The sequence below is a fragment of the Ranitomeya variabilis genome, chromosome 4, assembly GCF_051348905.1.
Source record: "Ranitomeya variabilis isolate aRanVar5 chromosome 4, aRanVar5.hap1, whole genome shotgun sequence".
Lineage (NCBI taxonomy): Eukaryota > Metazoa > Chordata > Amphibia > Anura > Dendrobatidae > Ranitomeya > Ranitomeya variabilis.
This window is the reverse complement of record NC_135235.1, coordinates 282,979,164-283,003,062: the sequence shown is the minus strand read 5'-3', so window position 1 is coordinate 283,003,062 and position 23,899 is coordinate 282,979,164. Positions and strand designations below refer to the sequence as shown.

The 23,899-nt window shown below is 45.2% G+C and overlaps 1 protein-coding gene across 2 annotated transcripts in view; it reads left to right on the top strand.

Moving 5' to 3' along the window:
* Window positions 1-7,973: 7,973 nt before the first annotated feature.
* GPR157 (G protein-coupled receptor 157) overlaps window positions 7,974-23,899 on the top strand; it is a 20,509-nt gene continuing 4,583 nt past the window's right edge. The window contains exons 1-3 of one of the 2 annotated variants that reach the window (XM_077250056.1): window positions 7,974-8,148; window positions 9,612-10,010; window positions 22,958-23,171. In XM_077250056.1, the coding sequence (XP_077106171.1) occupies window positions 9,628-10,010; window positions 22,958-23,171 (597 nt within the window). In that variant the 5' untranslated portion in view covers window positions 7,974-8,148; window positions 9,612-9,627. Of the gene's footprint in view, window positions 8,236-9,611; window positions 10,011-22,957; window positions 23,172-23,899 lie in introns of both variants that reach the window. The other variant, XM_077250057.1, reaches the window with a different exon arrangement.

The following is a 23,899-nucleotide window of genomic DNA, read 5'->3' as shown; positions in this document are numbered from 1 at the left end:
ATTTTAAACTTTGCCTAGGGCCCCACTTTGCCTAAAACCGGCCCTGATTCTCAGTGACTACCTCTTGAAGCTCATCAAGAGAATGCTAAGAGTGTGAATGCACAATTTTCATAGTCATGAAAATACAAAAAAATCTTTGAATGAGAAGGTGTGTCCAAACTTTTGGTCTGTACTGTAGATACATTCACGTCTTTCCAGACTATAAGGGTATGTGTCCACGTTCAGGAAACGCTGCGTTTTTGACGCGTCAAAAACGCAGCGTCCAGATGTTACAGCATAGTGGAGGGGATTTAATGAAATCCCGTCTCCACTGTGCATTAAAAAACGCATGCGTTTTTACCGCAAAAACGCACATGCGTTGCATTTTTTAAGAACGCAGCATATTGCTACAATGAGCAAAACACGCAGGAACACCGCAGGTGACCTGCCAGTGACCTCAGGTGCATTTTTGGTCAGGATTTTACCTGCATAAAATCCTGACCAAAGCCTGAAGCAAACCTGACCGTGGACACATACCCTAACAGTCTGCCATAAATTGATAGTTTGTGGTTAAATTTCGCCCAACAAATGTTCAAAATTGTCCATTTTTGTCAACTTTAGGCCATGTTCTCACATAGCATAAATGTTGCATTTTTTTTGTGCAGAAAATCACAGTTCAAGCTAAGTAGGTGTGGGGATGAAAACTGCATTTTTATTACCTTGATCACCTGTTGCGTAAATACAGTGTTTTATTGGCTGCATTTCATCCATGTTTTTTATATCTGCCTGCAAAACAAATATGCAACAGCGATATATGACTCCTGCAGCAGATTTGAAGCAGCGTTTTTTTTTAATGCATTTTATTTTGTTTTCATTCTGCATTTAAACAACATAGCTGTGTTTTATTTGAGGTTCCTCACATAAGCCTATACAGAAAAAAATACACCAAGTAATGCACAGCTCATTAGTTTTCATAAACTCACATCCACTTTGCTTGGATCGTTAAAGAGGTTGTCCAGCTTTGTCACTCTATGTGACTGCAGACTTGTGAATCCTCACAGCGCGCACAGTGCTCGCTGTCAGGATTCTCCGGTGCCGGCAGTGGGCAGTTTTGAGACCACAAATATGTGATATGGCCACGTTGTGAAGATCTATAGGTCTGCAGTCAGAGTAATTCCTACATGGCCTCAGGGTGGAATCGTAGTGTTTCTGCAAAGTCAAAGTATTCCGTTTTGCAATCTACAGTTTACAGTAACACAAGAGGTGTAATGAATCCACATCAAAATCTGCATGAGTTATACATGTGCATTTCTCAAGAATTTTGCTTCGGGTTTCAGACTGTTCACCGCAAATGGCAAAAGCCATAGAATAAATTTCCATAAAAACTACTTTTTTTTTCCTGGGTGTAAATGGGATTTGTCAAAATTTCAGCCACTTTGCGGGTAAAGTAATACATTGTAGATTTTCACTTTGGAAAATTTGGATGTGTTTAGACATATTTGAAATGTTTCTTTTTTTCTGATAATACTCTGTGTGTTCTTTCTCCATGACATTAAAGAAGTAATCCACTAAGTGTTCAACTCCTGGTCATACCTCTCACTCTGCCCCGATAAAATAATAAAGCTTATACTCACCTCCTGTGTCGGCAGCGTACCGGCGGTATCGGCATTCGCGCTCTCTGGAACTCTCGAGCGGTTGTTGTGACACATGACCTCGTCGCACAATCAGAGCTGGCGTCACTGTCCCCGCCTCCTGTCGAATTGACCCTGAAGAGGAAGTCAGAGATCAGCTGGAGGCCGGACTTCCTGTTCATGTTCAATTCGACAGGAGGTGGGGACATTGACGCCAGCTCAGATGTCACAAAAAATGCTTGTGAGTCCCAGGAACAGGACCGGAGGTGAGTATAGGCTTTTTTTATTTTATCGGGGCCAAATATTTAGATCAAGAAGGGGTTGTCCTAGTAGTGGTCAACCCCTTTAACAATAAAATTGTAGCATGGGGAACATCCACTTACTCCTTCACATTACATCCAAGGTACAGTGAAGAAGCCTCATATATGGGTCTCCTGTCACCAGGCTGTACAGTATATTTTTCTTGTGGTTACTCCCAAATGTAAAAGGTTACCCAACGCTATAATCTTCTAGACCGTGTTGATGCAGTAGAAGTATATGTACATTCCAGAAAGCGGACAGGCTGAGGTGTGTCACAGAAACTCGGCCACATCCCTGGTTATTTGGAGCCACTAAAAACCTGTCACCGGCAGTGATCGTTCAACAGGCGGAGGGAGGGAAAAGTATAGGGGCATTTCATGAGCTTGGTATGTGTTGTGTGAACTCCCAATAACAAGGGAGTAAAACAGAGTAACACACAGTCTTCTGTACTGCTAATTATTATGTCATTATTGCATACATGTGTCATTTACATAATAGAAAAAGAAGCAAATATAAAATTACATACAGACTTTGTCAGACTGACCCAAAGATGGCTTGGCTAGTAAGTTACTTTTAACTTCTGTTTCGTTACTTCTGTTCTGAACTGTACTTTTGACTTGTAGGCCTTGTTCCCATATGCAAAAAAAAAACTGTTTTTTTTCTGATTTTTGTCCTTATCAAAATCCACAACAATACCAATCTGTTCTGATTTTTGCAGACTTTTTTTTCCTGCATTTTCCCCTCTTTTGATGCATTTTCGGTGCAGATTTCAAATAGTATTTTTTTAGTGCAGAAAAGTTTGTAACTGTGTTTTATACATATAATACACGTACTCTTGTCTGGCTACAAAAGGCATTTATAAGCTGTGATACTTGCAAAAGGAGGTGCTATAGGAAGCAAGCAGCCCAGTAAGTGACACATCGCTGGAATCACATTCTCTGTCTCTACATTATACTGCTCTCAGATTAGGTGGCAAAAACCCGGTGAAAGAGTGTGTTTAACCAGAGGACTAGGCACGATCAGCAGGACAGATGAAGTGGAATCCAGGAGGGAAAGAAGCAATCATTGGACGAGAGTCTTATTCCCAAGACACAGATGTATGTATCAATGGATGTTTAATAGATCTAGGGAGATTATTACGGATCCACTCCTGCAACCTGCAAAACCCAATGTGGATCACAAGAGAAGGCAGTATACCCAGGAGAAGGGAGCGAAACACTCCCTGGGCGCCGGTCCAAAAAGCAGCAACTCAGTGTTGCAGAGTTCTGGCTAAATGGGGGCAGGGTTGGTAAACTTTTGCTACATAAAATTTTGACACCCTGGGCAATTGCCTCTGTTACCCACCCCCATGATATGCCACTAATTTAATGTACCCATTTATAACCCTCACTACCAGACACGATCTTTTGACAGGACATATGCTTAACTTTCTGAAAGTTTGATATATTGATACTTGATATACTGCATACTGATACACTTTTTTTTTAAAGAACAACCTCTGAAAGTGTTATTTAAGGTATATTTAGAGACATGTCCAGACAGAGCTTGGGTTGGGCTGGCTGTGTCCAGTAAAAGTATGTATGTGGATGTTTCAGCCTCTAGAAATAATTTTAAGATGATACATATGACAAGTTGGGACATAGTTAGAGACAAGTTCAGACGTGCATCGGGTTGAGTAGGCTGCATCCTCCTAAGAAACCTTCATGGTCAAAAATAGGGTCACAAGAACTCTTTGGGTTTGGTTAGATGGCTCATGTCCTGGTTGGTCCAGATGCTGCCATGCGGCATTTGGAAACTTTTATTAACTTGCACCCGGTTTGCAAATTGATTGTGCATGCAGAATGGAACAGATCCTTAACAAACGCCACATTTTGCAGGTAAATTGCAGACTTGGCAAAACTAAGCGGCCATTGATAATTCAATTTGGAACTATATGATGTGTTGTGCTGTTTCAGGCTATGTATTATAATAACTATCTTCTGAAAACCACAGGATAAACAAGGAATACATTCCGGGCACATGAATGGCTCTTCCAGTAGACGACGCCACCTACAAAGTCCTTTACATCATTCACATAAACTGAGCGCGCTTCCAAATGTTTCCTGCATTTAATGAAGACCATCACTTTCCTTTCCTAAGGAATGACATGAGGTTTGTGACTCACCCCCACAATGGACTTTACTTTCCGGTTTCCAGGGGCTGGAGGGGTGAGGAAGGCTTCATGCCCCTATCACTGACTGTGGTCATACAATAAAATAGATTTGTTTGCATTCATATCTGAACAACATAATTAGGAACAGTTGTTCTAAAAAGGAACAAAAAAACCACCCAAAAAATTACTCATCCACTAGGTCAGAGGTGTAATGCCTAATGTGTATCCTGGGCCCTACTTACCATAGAAAATAAAGGGGTCTTCTCGTTTTGTAGAGATCTTTGGCCTTCTTCAGGCTCTATGGTCTATGGTGACCTTAGTGGGACTCATCATTAAATTTTCCTATTTCACATGTAAGACAATTAAACACTTATTAGGTTTTTTTGTGTGTAGTAGAAAACTAACATAACGAGGGAAAAAGCACAATTTCTATACAGATATTCATCTGGTAGAATTTGAAGAAGACCTATCATTTGCTCAGTATTATTAAGTAACTTGAAAAAAATCCCTGAGCTCCCCTGATTCTGCCGCTCTTTCCCGTTTTGTGATGCGACACTCCATTGCAGAGATATTCACATTTGTTGTTTTTGGAGCGCAGTATGTGAACTCTCTGTTTGTAGACCGAGTTCAAATTCTCAAACAACACCCAGGCCTGATTATTGCTGCACATGTTCTCAATCAAGAAATCACTTAAATAGGACATGCCTGGCAAAGTGAGGCCGGTTTCACACGTCAGTGGCTCCGGTACGTGAGGTGACAGTTTCCTCACGTACCGGAGACACTGACACACGTAGACCCATAAAAATCAATGCATCTGTTCAGATGTCATTGATTTTTTGCGGACCGTGTCTCTGTGTGCCAAACACGGAGACATGTCAGTGTTCGTGGGAGCGCACGTATTACACGGACCCAATAGAGTCAATGGGTCCGTGTAAAACACGGACCTCACACGGACGTTCTCCGTCTGGGGTCCGTGTGCGTGCAGGAGACAGCGCTACAGTAAGCGCTGTCCCCCCCACATGGTGCTGAAGCCGCGATTCATATGTTCCCTGCAGCAGCGTTTGCTGCAGAGAAAATATGAATAATAGTGTTTAAAATAAAGATCTATGTGTCCACCGCCCCCCCCACCCCCTGTGCGCCCCCCCGCTGTCCTGAAAATACTCACCCGGTCCCTCGTTGGCTGTCACTCCTTCCTCTCTGCCCCGCGCCTCCTACTGTATGCGGTCACGTGGGGCCGCTCATTTACAATCATGAATAGTCGGCTCCGCCCCTATGGGAGGTGGAGCCACATATTCATGACTGTAAATGATCGGCCCCACGTGACCGCATACACTAGAAGCCGCGGCCAGACCAGGAAGCAGCGAGGGAGGCGGGTAAGTATTTTTGAGAACAGGGGGGGCGCACAGGGGGTGGGAGGGCGGCGGACACATAGATCTTTATTTTAAAGACTGTTATTCATATTTTCTCTGCAGCAAACGCTGCTGCAGGGAACATATGAATCGCGGCTTCAGCACGATGCAGGGTACCACACGCGTGGGTACCACACGCTCCGTGTGGTACCCACTCGCCATACGGGCGGCACACGTGTGCCGCACGTATGGCCTACGTGAGTTCCCAGGCACACGGACACGGATAACTCCGGTACCGATTTATTCCAGTACCGGAATTATCTGGACGTGTGGGACAGCCCTCAAATAGACCCGAAGTTCAGATATACATAAAGTTTAGAAATTCTGGAACAAATGAGAAACAAAGTAATTGAGATCTATCAGTCTGGAAAAGGTTATAAAGCCATTTCTAATGCTTTGGGACTCCAGCGAACCACACAACTGCATCTCAACGCTAGAACGTAAGGTGGTGGTGTATTAACTATACAATTATAGAATATTTGGCCTTGTGTTGGCTGGAGCACAGTCCCATGAGATTTACTACATGGCGCCCAAATAATATATTCATATGGTGCTCAAATAACTTTGTATAAGGAAATGAAGCTGCATCCTATGGAGACACAAGTTCTGGGAGACCAAGGAGCAGCACTAGAGGCTTTTAACTACTGAATTCCTTAGGGCTGTTTATGGTATTGTGGAAAAGACCCCGAATGGCTAAATGTAAGGTGGAGCAGGTCTAATGATAACTCAGCTCTGGTACTAACAGCTGAGATCAGACCCCCAATCCCAGATTTAACCCCTGAGATCCTGCAGTTAAAAGCCTCGGAACCTGGTGATTCAAATAATGAGGATAGCCATAGGATAGGAAATAGGGCATTACCTCCAGCGATCCCGAGGTCGGTGCTATGTAGCAGAGATGCACATGCTTGACCCCCATTCATGGTCTATGGCACTGCTGGAAAAATCAAGTACAACGCTCAGCTATTTCTGACAGTCCAACTTACAATGAAAGGAGCCGAGGCCGAGCATGAGCATCTCCGCTCCATCCAAGACTCTTCAGATCCCTATTTTCGGGTCCCAACGCTCAGAAACAAATCGATCAGCATATTATTCCCACCTATAGATGGGATAACTTGCAATTTTGGGAAAACCCCTTTATTGTGCTTGAGAAAACAATGTCAGGCTGGTTGTTCACCCTGCGCCCATTGGAATGGATGGGTAAAATCCGCACCACAGTGGCGCATTTCCACAACAGGACGGCCGGGTTCAGGCGCCGCTCATTTTAAAATGCTGCAGAAAATTCTCAGCAATTTACAGCACCGATATTTGGATGAGTTTTCACGTAATGTCATCCACATGCTTTTTTGGGGGTGGAATCTGCAGAAATGAGTTTTTTTGTGTTTTGTAATTCTGGGGTTTGTCAATTTCAGTTGCAGAAAGGCTTTGTTCACACACTGTGTGTTTGGTGCAGATTTTACAAGTTGATTTCTTTTTTTTCTTCCAAGTTTATCTCTAAACTGAAATCTCCATAATTTTGGGAACAAAAATCTGCCCATATTTTCTGCACTTATTCTTACATTTTTATGTATGTTTTTTGTTGTGGAAAAGGCACCAAAAAGTCGCACCGATACAGCGCCAGCGGTGATTCGAGGATTCAGGGTCCTTGTTGAAATGGAAACTTTTCCACTACAGGATTTTACATGTTGTAGTTTTCAAAAATGCCCCCAAAACTATTTTTGTGCTGATTTCGTGTCCCAAATAAAGCGCTGCATGTGGATGATATTACGGTAAGTTGAATGTTATCCACTTTCCTGGTGGTGTAAAAAGACATGGATTTTACATGTGTAAAATGGGCACCAAAAATGCAACATGCGAACCCGGCCTTATAACGATATAATAAACGTCCAAGAGCTCCGCGCGGCCGCTGATCTACGTAATGGCGAGACTACAGACTCCGCTGCTGGGAGATGATGGCCGGGATCAGACAGGTGCATTTCACCGCCCCAATACGGACTCTCTGGGGGTCTAATGACCCATATTTACAGCTTCATGTGTCTACAAGGCAAGAAGGCCTGGATGGGAGACCCCCGGTCAGTCCGGACATTGTGGGATACCTGTCCTAGCTCTGTAAAATCTGATTGTGCCCTTTAAGTGAATGGAAAAAAACTGCAATGCCACATACATCCTAGGACCAGGAGGGGCGCTGTGCTTTGCAAAACAAATATATAAATAATTACGAGTTTTTAATTCTTATTTCCAAAACCCCTCCGAGTCATGCTACTATCTAGTATTAGGCGTGCACAAGGTAATATTATTATGGTATATGAGGTCTCCAGAAGCGGGGAACTTTGGGGTCGGAAGAACTATAGCTCAGTACAGCGCCCCTGGTGGTTGCAGGACGGAGGAGCACAGTTCTATTTCTCGGCTACAGGACGGAGGAGCACAGCGCCCACTGGCGGCAGGACGGAGGAGCACAGCGAACAGTCGGCGGCTGCTGGACGGAGCACAGCGCCCTCTGGCGGCGGCAGGACGGAGGCGGCGGCGCTCACTCCCACAGTGCAGAGAAGAGCCCGAGGTTGAACCGGGCTCCCGACATTCCTCCCCGGATGTCCCGGGCAGAGGCTCCTCCCTGTGCTCCGCTGGCAGCGAGATCCTGAGATCCGGGCAGGAGATCGGGGAGAGGAGAGCGCGGCTCCGGGTGAGTGAACAGGCGGCGCCGCGGAGTATCCACCGTGCGATAGTGTCCCTCTGTATGTAACGTCTGCACCGCACTGTGTATCACCAGGTATCTAACTATTGACTCTCGGGGATACCTGGGAAGTGATTTCTACTATTCACTTCCAAGTTCCAAACCACAAACCTCTGTCTGTTTGGGCTCAGTTCACACGTCCAGGGAGCACAAGGAAAGTTCTACAGAAGTTCTGTCCGGCGAAAAAAAAACAAGACTGATTGCAACTGGAAAATGGATCCGTGACTTCACCGTCTGTGTTTCTGCTATGAAAACGATCCATTGTTTTGTTTACTGGTTCTGTTCATACAGAGGATTCCTGGGCATGTGAGCGCAGCCTGCAGGGAACTGGTGTAGTGTGTTGTTTACATGGGGCTGTGGTCGTTTACATGGGGCTGTGATCACTAAGGTCGCTTGTTCTTCTTGACCTTGGTGCAGTTTCCCGGCCCGCGCTGTTCTGTAAATGTCACTATGAATTATTGTCACACGTGGGACGTTCTCTGCTGTAATAGTGGAGACTGGGGGAGTAGTGCTGGGGGTCCCAGCTGCGTGTCATTGAGCTATCCACCTGTTATATCGGTGTTCTCTATGCTCCTGTGTCGGTGAGCCGCCGCCGCCGCGCTCCTGTCGTGTGTCGGTGAGCCGCCGCCGCGCTCCTGTCGTGTGCCGGTGAGCCGCCGCCGCGCTCCTGTCGTGTGTCGGTGAGCCGCCGCCGCGCTCCTGTCGTGTGTCGGTGAGCCGCCGCCGCCGCGCTCCTGTCGTGTGTCGGTGAGCCGCCGCCGCGCTCCTGTCGTGTGTCGGTGAGCCGCCGCCGCCGCGCTCCTGTCGTGTGTCGGTGAGCCGCCGCCGCCGCGCTCCTGTCGTGTGTCGGTGAGCCGCCGCCGCCGCGCTCCTGTCGTGTGTCGGTGAGCCGCCGCCGCCGCGCTCCTGTCGTGTGTCGGTGAGCCGCCGCCGCGCTCCTGTCGTGTGCCGGTGAGCCGCCGCCGCGCTCCTGTCGAGTGCCGGTGAGCCGCCGCCGCGCTCCTGTCGTGTGCCGGTGAGCCGCCGCCGCCGCGCTCCTGTCGTGTGTCGGTGAGCCGCCGCCGCGCTCCTGTCGTGTGTCGGTGAGCCGCCGCCGCGCTCCTGTCGTGGGTCGGTGAGCCGCCGCCGCACTCATGTTATGCTGTTTTTCTATCAAGTGCCGCATGTCATGGTTACACCGGACCTCTGCGGCCCCTGTATGTGCAGAGCAGCTGATGTGCGGTTACCGCGTCCTCCCATTTCCGTTCCGCCGGCTCATTGTCATCCGTGCAGTGATGCTCTGCATTGGCCATGTCTGATGGTGGACGCCTCAGATCTGACTGTAGTGATAACTCCGGGTTACACGGAGCGTGCACCTGATGTTGCCGGTGATGTTTCGGGCTGCCAGTAACTGGTTGCTTCCTTCTCCGCAGGTTTGGGCATACCCCGATGGCTTGGACAGACGTTCCCCAGCAGACCCTATACCTGTCGGAGCAGGTGACCGTCCTCTTGTCCTGTGCGCTCTCTTTTCTCGGATCTCTGCTCATCATCTTCACCCATGTCCGTTGGCCCGAGCTCCGGAGTCGTCCTCGCCAGCTGCTTCTCTTCCTGTCGGTGGCGGACATGATCTCGGCCGCCTCCTACTTCTATGGAGTCCTGCGAGATTTCCAGGGCACAAGCTGGGACTGCGTTGCCCAGGGGGCCCTCTCTACCTTCTCCAACACCAGCTCGTTCTTCTGGACGGTGGCCGTGGCCCTGTACCTCTATATCACCATCGTCCAGTCCCAGCAGAGTCTTGCCGAGCACATGGTATACTGGTTCCATCTCATCAGGTTGGTACAAATGGCAACGTGAACGTTCATCCACTGCCAGGAAACATGGCGGACAATGAGCATTGCCCGCTGGCCTCATTCCTGCCATGATGCCCAATGCTCCTCACATGCCCACAGTGGAGGCAGCCTTTACTTGGTAAGCTCTACTGTCAGGAAACTGTCAGCAATTACTCGGCTTGCTGACTGTTTCCTCTTTCAGTATAACCTTTTTTTAATACTTTTCCACATTTAGAACATCCCAACCATTTCATGCCATGTGTAATAATGGGCAATGGCTGCCGAGGATATTCCGGTGGGGCAATGTGACAAGTGGGAAGCTGATACACAACATCTATATTATTTACTGAAAATCTATTGTAACTTTGAGCCAAAGACAAAAATAAAATGTTGCCTTCCTTCCCCTTTCTATTCTGAAAAAGTGTTACTGAAACCAGCATTAGTTTCGGTGGCAGTGACGGGGCTGAGATTCTTCATAGGACAATAACAATCCATAGGCGTCATCGATAATATAATCCGGTGGAAGTTATTTAGATCATTCCATGTTGGTGAGCAGGACGGTGGCGATGGCCCAGGAGAGGAGACGGCAGGACAGACTGCAGCGTGTGGGTCGTGTGCCGGGCTCAGGGGGAACGTGCATGGATTTACAGCACGTAGAGGCGAGGAAGACATCGGTCTCCCCTGAGAAAAAGGGATAAAGGATGTTAGAATCCAATATATCTGATTATGCGTCCCCCTCATATCCGCTGTCTGGGAACACTCAGGTGGTTCTGTACGCAGTAGTCAGCATTGGAGTATGTTCATGGATGGTCACGTTCTCCTGGCATTCACCAAACCCAGACTCGTCCATCAGATGCCAGAGTAGTGTGATCCGTCACTGCACAGAACATGTTTCCTCCAGAGTCCAGTGGAGGCGACTTTACAGCACTCCTTCCGCTGTTCAGCATTGTGCTTGGTGATGTATGGCTGCATGCAGCAGTTCAGCCATGAAGCTCCTGGTGGGGGTGCAGTGTTTGTGCTGATGGAAAGGCTATACACTGGGGGGCCAGATGATATATGCCCTCGGGGGTGGTGAGCGGCCAGATGGTATGTATTGGGGGGGCGAGGGGCTGGATGGTATAATCTGGGAAGGGATGGGGAGAGGCAGGATGTCATATGCTCCTGAAGGCTGTGTTCACACATAACAGATTTTTTGAGATCGTGTCTCCTTGGCAGTGTTGTTTTACTCTGAATTTTCAGATCTGCAGCAAATACACAAGATATGAACACACGTTTATTCTCCCTAGTGGCCGAGTGATCTTTACAGGCCGGCCTTCATCTGCGCGGAGCGTTCACGCTTCTGTAATGTCTCCGGATCCGTTGCTCGTCTTTACAGGCTGGCCTTAGTCTGCGAGGAGCGTTCACGCTTCTGTAATGTCTCCGGATCCGTTGCTCGTCTTTACAGGCCGGCCTTCGTCTGCGCAGAGCGTTCACACTTCTGTAATGTCTCCGGAGCCGTCGCTCTTCTTTACAGGCCGGCCTTCATCTGCGCAGAGCATTCGCGCTTCTGTAATGTCTTCGGAGCCGTCGCTCATCTTTACAGGCTGGCCTTCATCTGCGCAGAGCATTCGCGCTTCTGTAATGTCTTCGGAGCCGTCGCTCATCTTTACAGGCTGGCCTTCATCTGCGCGGAGCGTTCACACTTCTGTAATGTCTCCGGAGCCGTCGCTCATCTTTACAGGCCGGCCTTCGTCTGCGCAGAGCGTTCACACTTCTGTAATGTCTCCGGAGCCGTCGCTCATATTTACAGGCCGGCCTTCGTCTGCGCGGAGCGTTCACACTTCTGTAATGTCTCCGGAGCCATCGCTCTTCTTTACAGGCCGGTCTTCGTCTGCGCGGAGCGTTCACACTTCTGTAATGTCTCCGGAGCCGTCGCTCATCTTTACAGGCCGGTCTTCGTCTGCGCGGAGCGTTCACACTTCTGTAATGTCTCCGGAGCCGTCGCTCATATTTACAGGCCGGCCTTCGTCTGCGCGGAGCGTTCACACTTCTGTAATGTCTCCGGAGCCATCGCTCTTCTTTACAGGCCGGTCTTCGTCTGCGCGGAGCGTTCACACTTCTGTAATGTCTCCGGAGCCGTCGCTCATCTTTACAGGCTGGCCTTCATCTGCGCAGAGCGTTCACGCTTCTGTAATGTCTCCGGATCCGTTGCTCGTCTTTACAGGCTGGCCTTAGTCTGCGAGGAGCGTTCACACTTCTGTAATGTCTCCGGAGCAGTCGCTCGTCTTTACAGGCCGGCCTTCGTCTGCGCAGAGCGTTCACACTTCTGTAATGTCTCCGGAGCCGTCGCTCTTCTTTACAGGCCGGCCTTCATCTGCGCAGAGCATTCGCGCTTCTGTAATGTCTTCGGAGCCGTCGCTCATCTTTACAGGCTGGCCTTCATCTGCGCGGAGCGTTCACACTTCTGTAATGTCTCCGGAGCTGTCGCTCATCTTTACAGGCTGGCCTTCATCTGCGCGGAGCGTTCACACTTCTGTAATGTCTCCGGAGCCGTCGCTCATCTTTACAGGCCGGCCTTCATCTGCGCGGAGTGTTCACACTTCTGTAATGTCTCCGGAGCCGTCGCTCATATTTACAGGCCGGCCTTCGTCTGCGCGGAGCGTTCACACTTCTGTAATGTCTCCGGAGCCGTCGCTCATCTTTACAGGCTGGCCTTCATCTGCGTGGAGCGTTCCTGCTTCTGTAATGTCTCCGGAGCCGTCGCTCTTCTTTACAGGCCGGTCTTCGTCTGCGCGGAGCGTTCACACTTCTGTAATGTCTTCGGAGCCGTCGCTCTTCTTTACAGGCCGGCCTTCGTCTGCGCGGAGCGTTCACGCTTCTGTAATGTCACCGGTGCGGACTTTGTTGATGTTTCTAATGTCACGGGTTCGTTCTGGGGTTTTACTGTTTAGTTGATGAACGCTCCGAGACCTCCGCTCATCTTCTATCATCGGAGTAAACAAGATTTCATGTGACCCCGGCTATAGATTTACTCCGCACATTTCTATCTGCGAGCGCGAACAATAACCACTTGTCTGACACATGAGCAGGACTGACCATCGCTCGCTGCTGTCCGTAGAGGTGGTTGTAGGGAGAGTCTCATCTCTGACATTTGGGGCACATCCACAGGAACGGCATCTATCTTGAAGACCCCCGATTTGTGGGTTTGTGAACGGAGGTGTGACTAGCTGTAGAATGAGTTAACTGAAAATTGTCAGTGAGTTTAAGACTGATGCTATACAATGCGACTGGCCGCACTTCCGAGGATCACCCAACTGTGCAACAATTGGCCTTAGTGGTGGCAGACTTTCCGTCCCATATGGTTAGCTAACATACAACGTGTCACCTTAAGACCGGGTTCACATGGGTGTATTTCACTGTCTATACCACAAGCCCGGACTGGCCACGGATCTCCTGATGTGAACATACAGCCTTTTGTGTGTCTATGAGGCTGTAAGATCAGGTTGGAAGACTCGCGGTCATCCGTGCATTGTGGTCCATATATATATATGGACCATGAAATAGGTCCACGTGAACCCTACCTGTTTGGCCGATGGTCCTGGTGGGGGGACCCACATACACATTGGACTGCTGACCCCAATGAAACCCTTCATTTTATTTTCCTGTATATTTTTAAAGGGGTTCTCCACTACTCAGACAACCCCTTTTCGATGCCTATGTATCCACCTTGTAAAATAATATTTATACTCCCCTCCGGCGCCTTGCAAACAGTGTCTACAGCGGCTTTCCCAGGGATCCCATGACATTGTTATGCAATCCCTGCGGCTAATCATCCCTAGCTTCCCTCTCCCTGCCTTCAGACTAATCATCGGACTTATTACATTGAACAGTTGGTCTGAATCGGGAAACCAGGCCAAGATTGCACAAATCGTAACTTAACATAAGGGACACTGCGAGAATAAACCTCATGAAAGCATTGCAGAAAGAAACGTCAAGCAGAGCAAAGCACTAAAAATAGTCCCCGCAGCCTGACTGGTTTTGCAAACTAGCTCTGCTACATCGGGCGAAACCTTCACACAAATTGGCCCTTAGAATAAGCTGCTCCAGCTCAGCAGCCGCCCACAATACGATCATGATTTTATTAGGCCGGTTTCACACGTCAGTGGCTCCGGTACGTGAGGTGACAGTTTCCTCACGTACCGGAGACACTGACACACGTAGACCCATAAAAATCAATGCATCTGTTCAGATGTCATTGATTTTTTGCGGACCGTGTCTCCGTGTGCCAAACACGGAGACATGTCAGTGTTCGTGGGAGCGCACGTATTACACGGACCCAATATAGTCAATGGGTCCGTGTAAAACACGGACCTCACACGGAGGTTCTCCGTCTGGGGTCCGTGTGCGTGCAGGAGACAGCGCTACAGTAAGCGCTGTCCCCCCCACGTGGTGCTGAATCCGCGATTCATATGTTCCCTGCAGCAGCGTTTGCTGCAGAGAAAATATGAATATTAGTGTTTAAAATAAAGATCTATGTGTCCGCCGCCCCCCCACCCCCTGTGCGCCCCCCCGCTGTTCTGAAAATACTCACCCGCTCCCACGTTGGCTGTCACTCCTTCCTCTCTGCCCCGCGCCTCCTACTGTATGCGGTCACGTGGGGCCGCTCATTTACAATCATGAATAGTCGGCTCCACCCCTATGGGAGGTGGAGCCACATATTCATGACTGTAAATGATCGGCCCCACGTGACCGCATACACTAGAAGCCGCGGCCAGACCAGGAAGCAGCGAGGGAGGCGGGTAAGTATTTTCTGAACAGCGGGGGGGGGGGGGGCGCACAGGGGGTGGGGGGCCTGCGGACAGATAGATCTTTATTTTAAACACTGTTATTCATATTTTCTCTGCAGCAACCGCTGCTGCAGGGAACATATGAATCGCGGATTCAGCACGATGCAGGGTACCTCACGCGTGGGTACCACACGCTCCGTGTGGTACCAACTCGCCATACGGGCGGCACACGTGTGCCGCACGTATGGCCTACGTGAGTTCCCAGGCACACGGACACGGATAACTCCGGTACCGATTTATTCCGGTACCGGAATTATCTGGACGTGTGGGACAGCCCTTATTGCTGCAGAGTCCGCTGCAGGCACAAATCACACATTTATCAAAAACGGTATTTGGTGCACAAACGTCACGCCCAATATTTATCATATGTGGCATCTTTATGGTAAACTGCAAATTCCGCAAGTGCAACTTTTTAGATACGGTATGTTTAGTGCACTTCCTAATGTTAAGTCTGAGACTGATGTGCCAAATGTCGCACGTCAGTGCAGATTTTGCACACATTGCATGTTCAAAAAATGGTTGCAGAATGTAATGCATGTCTTCCAGTCTTGAATATGCAACTTTTTTTTGCAAAAATGCAATAGTAAATATTTTCAGAACTTCATACCAAAAGCTTAAACTTGCTTCCTTTTCTCGCCATGTTTCCGTTTTGTCGCAGATTCTAAATGATGTAAAACGTTGATACATTTGGCTTAGGCAGTTAATGTCTCCAATGTGCTCAATGTTTGATACCATTGCAATAATTAATATCTTCTACAGACCAGTGGGGTTTCTTGAGATCTGGTGTCATGGGGTTTGAGTTGAGAAACTTTGCAAAAGGGAAAAGTGATTGCACAATTGCTCCATGACTACTGTTAACGACAGGACACAGCAGCATGACCTGATGTAGCCGTTATATTAAATCCTGTGGCATTGCCGATTATGTCACAAAGGGCATGTGCGTGGGGTCTATTGTCTGTTTGTTAGGTAATCCCTGCATGTGTTGCGGCCATCGAACAGCCGCGAGACATGCAGCCGCCGGGACTAGAACATAGTGTTAGAGCACATCGAAGATACTCTTATCACTCGAGCATGCTCAGATAACACCTTATCCGAGCACACTCGCTCATCACTAACCATTAACATTGTGATTTGGGGCACAAAATAGATCTATAAATATACAAAGTTCTGATTAATAGGAAGAATTATTTATTTATTTTTAAATGTATGTATTTGTGGCTAAAAGTCATTTTTGCAATTGGGTTTCATTAAAAATGTTGCACCGTTTGCCATTTATAGCCTGTGTGCTGGACTGATTATCGCAGTGAGTTAACTGAGAATCTGTCAGTGAGCTTGTTCTGATGACCCAATGGGAAAGTTTATAATTCTTTTATTTGTCTCCTCTCAGCTGATTTATGACCACAGATCACATTAAAGTTACATTTTCAGGGTAACAAAAAGCCTCTAAAAGCCAAACGGCGCAAAATTTTGTAATGGTATTGAATGGCAGAATTTTATTTTTTACCCCCAAATACATGCATTTAAGTAAAGAAGAATGTCAAAAGAGGTGTACAACCCATTTAAGGCTGAATACGGACTGTCATTAATTCAGACGACACACAGATGCAACACAGGCTTAAATAGTTTCCAAAAGGGCGCCAAAGTTTTTCTCGACTTTTTAGTTGTATTACTGATAGAGATACTGCACAAGAACAGGGCTCAGCGTGATTTTTTTTAAAAAATTTTGCTGGAAATTAATTCCCTGCTGTCACTTATGACTTGAAGTCTTCTGTGCGAACCTTATCTGCTATGTTCTCCGTGAACCCTTCAAGTGCGTCTCACTTTCAGGGTCAGTTGCAGCAATTATACACTTTTCTGAATATGCTTAACTAAAGTGTGGCATTTGGAATTTAAAGTGGAAAAAAAAAAATGTTTTCATTTCGTTTAAACAAAGTGGATGTAATTTCATGAGAACTCCTTCCCGCGATGTCTTTGAAGATGCTGCAGAATTGTGCATTTTTGGTGCATTTTTTCATTATATTTCTACAGGCAGCCTGGAAAACAAAAAGGCAATTGTGTATTTAAGTGAATTAAAAAATGCATTGCAAAATGCCGCATCAGATCTGCAATAAACAGAGCAGATTGACTATTTTGGTGGAAAAACCGCATGTGGGAAAATTTCCTAAATCTGCAAAGAAGCTGCACACACAGAATGATGGGATATAAAAATATTCACAAGGGGGTCTGGTATCTGTACCACCCACTGCATTGTCCCGCAGTATTTTCTATCCTGGTTCGGATACAAGAGCCGCTAGTCTGCAATAGGGTGTATGTCTCGGGGGATTATTTTGGGAATTCGTCCGTATGATCTTATAGTCATTGTTTCTATGGATATATTGGTGTAATGTATGTTTTGAATAATACCCAATTTAAGCAGAGCGGATTAGTCCTGTAAGTCGGTGGACTTTATCCTGCAGGAATTGGCTAAAGCCCCTGGTAATAGGGTTATTATTACATGGAAAGCTTGTTTTCTCCAGTGATAGACTGGGAAAAAAAGTCATAGAACCAATACAATTGCATGAAACATTTCCCTGTCTAATTTATCTTTTATTTTTGTTGCTTTTATCCCCATAAATATTTTTACCAATATGTCATATTAAATGGATTTTTACTATTCAATATTTACCAGGATGAAGGGAGTGATATAGAATATAGAAATAATTTCTGCTTCCCATTCTAGACATTCGGCGCTCCAGTGTCTCCGCAGGGACATCCCATCCATTTAGTGCCCTCGCCACCGAGGCGAAGTGGAGAATGGCGGCACTGGAGCCGCAGTATCACTTAAACCCCGGTTCATCATTTACAGGTTTTTGGGTTTTTTTAAATCGCTTTTCTTTTTTCTTTTGCGGTATTCGGTGATGGTTTTTGCGCCACATTTTTCGAAATGGTGCTTGAAGTTTGCACAAAAATCTAAAAAAAGGTTTACTTTTTTTTTTTGCCTTTTAACCTGTTTGCAACTTTGTAGCATAAAAAGTCACGTGTTCTGATAAAATGTTGCAAAATCTGTCCATAAATTCCAGATCTACATAAAAGCATTCCGGGGGAAAACTGGAGTATGTTTGCTCAAAAATATAGTGACTTTTTAATAAGTTGCAAATGATAATAGAGGAGTCAAAACATCTGTAATCTTTTTTTTTTTTCCGTCTTTTAACATGTAAATAGTGAGCAGTTTTGAAGCAGAAGCCGCCAAAGAATGAGCAGGTTATGTAATTTAATGGCTTCCCTTCTTTTGAAACCTAAAGCAGTTAAAATAAGAGACTAACATGAGCACAGCCGGTCGTTTTTACATTGCTGTGTATTATGTTCATGCTTTTCGAGCGCTTTTTCAAGTGGGTCTGAGGCGGAATTTGCCTGAAAAAGACGGTGTGCACATACCCTATGATAGACTTTAAAAAAAAAAAGTCAATAATCAAGAGAAGAATAAGGTGCAAATTAAAAACAATCAAAAAAATAGAGAAAAAGGAGCAACTGTAGTAATGAATCAGGTCCTCATTTCTTTATTTTATCAGGTTGGTTTCACCATGGCATGGTTTAAAAAGTATCAGTCTTCATTTTAAAACCTCTTGTCAGAAAACGGAAATCTAGTTTATACAAAAAAAAACAAACTAAAATATTATCCTAAATAAGCAGCTGCAACAAATATCAGTTTATGAATTGAGCTAGAAACAACATAAACCCAAATCTTTTCTTGTGTGAACGCAGAGTAGAAATCCCATGCCTACAGTGATACATTGTAACAAACCAAAGCTGTGAGCACGATAAGGTCAATTCCATTTTTTTTTTTTATCCCTTGTAGACATTGAAAATTGCCTCCGTTCTCTGTCATAGATCTGAGTAATCTGCACAATGTAGCAACAGCGTATAATCTTGGTTGTATCCTTTAGAAGCTGACTGGTTCTATGTACAAATACAATACAAAATGATATAAAGAAAACAAAAGAAGGAAAAAGGAAGAAAACGGGAGGCTGTGACGTCTGAACCTAACCCAGTAGACTGACTACAGTATAGTCCTCGTCTTAGTTTCTTATCATTGAGGAGACACATAAGTCTGCAGAGGAGCTGTATACTCATTAATAAGCTTTTCAATGAAGACTATTATGAAAAGTTTTTTTTTTAAAATTTCCGATGTATTAAAGCAATAAAAAAATGCTTTTGATGTGGGATATATCCTTAGGGCTTGTGCACATGACTTTTTTCAGTTCTGTATACTGCCTGAAAAAGCACTAAATAAACGCTAAAAAGAATGAACATGTGATTTGTAATATTTAAAACCATTTGCCATTCATATGTTCATGTTCTTTTAACCGCTTCAGGTTTCCAATGCCACCAAGCCGCTAAAAATAAGTGACCCGACTGTTTTTTCATCATTTTTTTTTTTTTTTAACTTGGAAGCCTCTCAATAGTATGTTAAGGACATAGTGTGCACATGCCCTTAAGAATGAGTTATTACTATGGCTCAGTGGTTAGCACTGCAGCCTTGCAGCACATTGATGATGATGTCTGTAAAGTGCTGTGGAATATGATGGTGCTGTATGAGAAAAGCATCATAAATAAATTACAGAAAGTCATGACTTATGGTTATATTGATAAAGGGCCTCTTTTTCTTTATTCTTAGGATTGGTGTGGGTCCCGGCAGTTGATCCCACCAATATGACATCACTTTCTCAGATCAGAAAAAAATTATTTACAGACCTGTAAAATAATAAATGAAAAACATCAGAAGGATAAAAATGAGTAGTCCTCATCTGGGCTTTTTTTATTACTGTTATTCAGGTATAATTTTTTTCTTGAGTTATATGACCTCTTTTTGTCCTCTAGAATTATACAGATGACATTTGGTTTTCTGTGCATTTTTCTGTGCCTTCGTTCCTACACAATGGCATGAACTGTACAGCTAAATCCTCTTGTGTCTGGAGCTTTGTGCTGAAGAAGGTGCAAGCCTGGTCTTCTGTGTAAGATTGGGGCCAGACCTGGCACTGAGCGTCTCCCGAGAGGTCGGACAAAATGTAAACAGACGGTATCATCAGTATCACGAGCCGCAATCTGAGAAGTTCTGGCCACTCAGAGGGGATTATTTATAGCATGTTGCATCGGTCAGGCACTTACCTTGGCTTCTCCTTGTTATTATAGTGTCAAGTCATTTTTTTTTTTTTTTTGCTTTTGGATTTTTCCTTTCCAAATTCTACAGAAATGAACATTTTTTTTATTTTTTAATTTCATTAAATAAAATATCAATCTGCTTTTGTTTTTTGTTTTTTTCATGGATCGAACATGTATCCCTTAGTTTATATGGCTGCTCACATGTCTGTGTTCTTTTTTGTGGACAAAGTGTCTTTATAAAAAAAATTAAAAAATGTCCTATTTTCATCCAAGTCACAGATCAGAATTGTTTATTCACATCTAGTTGCCTCCGTGTGATGTCCGCTTTTCATTGACTTTGCTATTAGAAGCTTAAGAAACCTTCCTTAGTTATTTTTTGCATACAAAAAAAAATCACTGATGGTAAAAACTGACTCCCGGGAAAAAAACACTGATGAAAATTAGACTATTTCACGTACAATGTCTGAATGAGGTTTAATTCCAGATAAAAAACTGACCATAGTGATGGAAGTTAATAACATACCTAGCTGACATTTGGTGGATCAATCCCCATCTTGATCTGCAACTTCATCTTGGCATATTGATTATTAGGGTTACTCCCAACTGGGCACATAATATGGGAGGGGGTCAGAGCACTGGGACCCCCACCGATCCGTGCAATGTGGCTGTGAAATGCGCCATTAGAATTGAGAAGAGTCTTATCTATAGGACAGAACCCTTTCTCGTGGTCACCAGTGGCGGATCCCCATCATCGGACAACTTGCTGAGTTGAGAATACCCCTTTTACATAAAAACAAATAAATTGAAAACTCGCATCCTTAAGTGAAATTCTCACTTATTAGCTTACAACCCAAACGTCATTCAGTCACAGTAGCTTGTCCTCCTGGCTTAAACATTTTTCAAACAGGATGGCAAGTTCTTTGTCAGATACTGGGTTTTGCCATCCCAGCTTTTTCAGGGGCCTACTTGAATACTGAAAAGGAAAGCCATGCTTCTCTATCTCATTGGGTTTAAAAGGTTACACCACGGAGGAGTCAGATGATTCAATCAAATTGAAGATATACAGTCATATGAAAAAGTTTGGGCACCCCTATTAATCTTAAGCTTAATGTTGTATAAAAATTGTTTTTTTTGCAACAGCTATTTCAGTTTCATATATCTAATAACTGTTGGACACAGTAATGTTTCTGCCTTGAAATGAGGTTTATTGTACTAACAGAAAATGTGCAATCTGCATTCAAACAAAATTTGACAGGTGCATAAGTATGGGCACCCTTATCATTTTCTTGTTTTAAATACTCCTACCTACTTTTTACTGACTTACTAAAGCACTTTTTTTGGTTTTGTAACCTCATTGAGTTTTGAACTTCATAGCTAGGTGTATGCAATCATGAGAAAAGCTACTTAAAGTGGCCACTTGCAAGTTGTTCTCCTGTTTGAATCTCCTCTGAAGAGTGGCATCATGGGCTCCTCAAAACAACTGTCAAATGATCTGAAAACAAAGATTATTCAACATAGTTGTTCAGGGGAAGAATACATAAAGCTGTCTCAGAGGTTTAACCTGTCAATTTCCACTGTGAGGAACATAGTAAGGAAATGGAAGAACACAGGTACAGTTCTTGTTAAGGCCAGAAGTGGCAGGACAAGAAAAACATCAGAAAGGCAGAGGAGAAGAATGGTGAAATCAGTCAAGGACAATCCTCAGACCATCTCCAGAGAGCTGCAGCATCAACTTGCTGCAGATGGTGTCACTGTGCATCGGTCAACTATACAACGCACTTTGTTTTTTTGCCGCCATGCATAACGCCTTTTTGGATTACCAAACAACTCAATCTTGATTTCTTGAGTCCACAGGACCTTCTTCCAAAAAGAAATTGGCTTCTCCAAATGTGCTTTTGCATACCTCAGCCGACTCTGTTTGTGGCGTGCTTGCAGAAACGGCTTCTTTTGCATCACTCTCCCATACAGCTTCTCCTTGTGCAAAGTGCGTTGTATAGTTGACCGATGCACAGTGACACCATCTGCAGCAAGTTGATGCTGCAGCTCTCTGGAGGTGGTCTGAGGACTGTCCTTGACTGATCTCACCATTCTTCTTCTCTGCCTTTCTGATGTTTTTCTTGGCCTGCCACTTCTGGCCTTAACAAGAACTGTACCTGTGTTCTTCCATTTCCTTACTATGTTCCTCACAGTGGAAATTGACAGGTTAAATCTCTGAGACAGCTTTTTGTATCCTTCCCCTGAACAACTATGTTGAATAATCTTTGTTTTCAGATCATTTGACAGTTGTTTTGAGGAGCCCATGATGCCACTCTTCGGAGGAGATTCAAACAGGAGAACAACTTGCAAGTGGCCACTTTAAGTAGCTTTTCTCATGATTGCATACACCTAGCTATGAAGTTCAAAGCTCAATGAGGTTACAAAACCAAAAAAAGTGCTTTAGTAAGTCAGTAAAAAGTAGGTAGGAGTATTTAAAACAAGAAAATGATAAGGGTGCCCATACTTATGCACCTGTCAAATTTTGTTTGAATGCAGATTGCACATTTTCTGTTAGTACAATAAACCTCATTTCAAGGCAGAAACATTACTGTGTCCAACAGTTATTAGATATATGAAACTGAAATAGCTGTTGCAAAAAACCCCATTTTTATAAAACATTAAGCTTAAGATTAATAGGGGTGCCCAAACTTTTTCATATGACTGTATGTAGTATATCTGGAAGTACAAGGCAGAGCTAACTAGTGACAGCAGTTTATACACCGTCTTCTACGTACTTGATGGTGTCAGGGACAAAATAACTTCAGTAGTTGGGTTTGTGCTGCATCACGTCTGGGCAGTAAAGTCTAAACTGCATGCAACAAGACCGGGAAAGAACCAACTCCTGGTCATGTACGTTATATACTGTCCTTGTATAAGTGCCTATTGTTGGATATTCTCATTGTGTTGGTTACATTATTGGTTGTATAACATGGTGTTCTCTGTGCACAGCTGGGGGGTTCCGCTGGTGATCACTGTGGCTGCGGTGTGCCTCCAGAAGATCGGTTATGACGCATCCTACGTGTCGGTCGGTTGGTGTTGGATCAACATAGAAGCTAAAGACAAGCTGATATGGATGCTTCTAACGGGGAAGGCCTGGGAGATCCTGGCGTACCTGATCTTACCGGTGCTGTACCTACGAATAAAGAAGCACATCGGTAGAGCGGTATAAACACATTCTTAATATATATATATTTTTTTAACACTAAACCTAGAAAGTGCTCTAAAATAAAAAGAATTTCCCTGCACTCCCCCTTATTCTACCCTTTCATTCCATTCTGTCTGATATTCCAATTTAAACTGAGAAATATATTAACTCTTCCCTATGTCCCAGGAGATTAGCCACGTTCCCCCTCCTCCTTCTCTTTATTCTGTGTGTGGTTCTTAAGGTACCGTCACACTCAGCGACGCTGCGGCGATATAGACAACGAGCCGACCTAAACTAGATCGCTGGAGCGTCGCTGTTTAGGTCGCTGTAGAGATGTCAAACACAGCAGCTCCAGAACGATGCAGGAGCGATCCAGTGACGTAACGGCGACTCACTTCTCGTTCTCTCTGGTTGTTAGCTCCATGTAAAACATTGCTGGCTTCGTTGCTTTTGATGTCAAACACGACGATACACGCCGATCTGACGACCAAATAAAGTTCTGGACTTCTAGCTACGACCAGCGATATCACAGCAGGATCCAGATCGCTGCTGCGTGTCAAACACAACGAGATCGCTATCCAGGACACTGCAACGTCACGGATTGTTGTCGTTCTCGTTGGAAAGTTGCTGAGTGTGACGGTACCTTAAGACCACTTCTGCAGCAGGAGCCTCCCCCCTTTTCCCTGTCTGCAGTAGAAAAAAAGATTAAGCCACACTTCTTCCCTAGCCTTAAGGCCCCGTCTCAC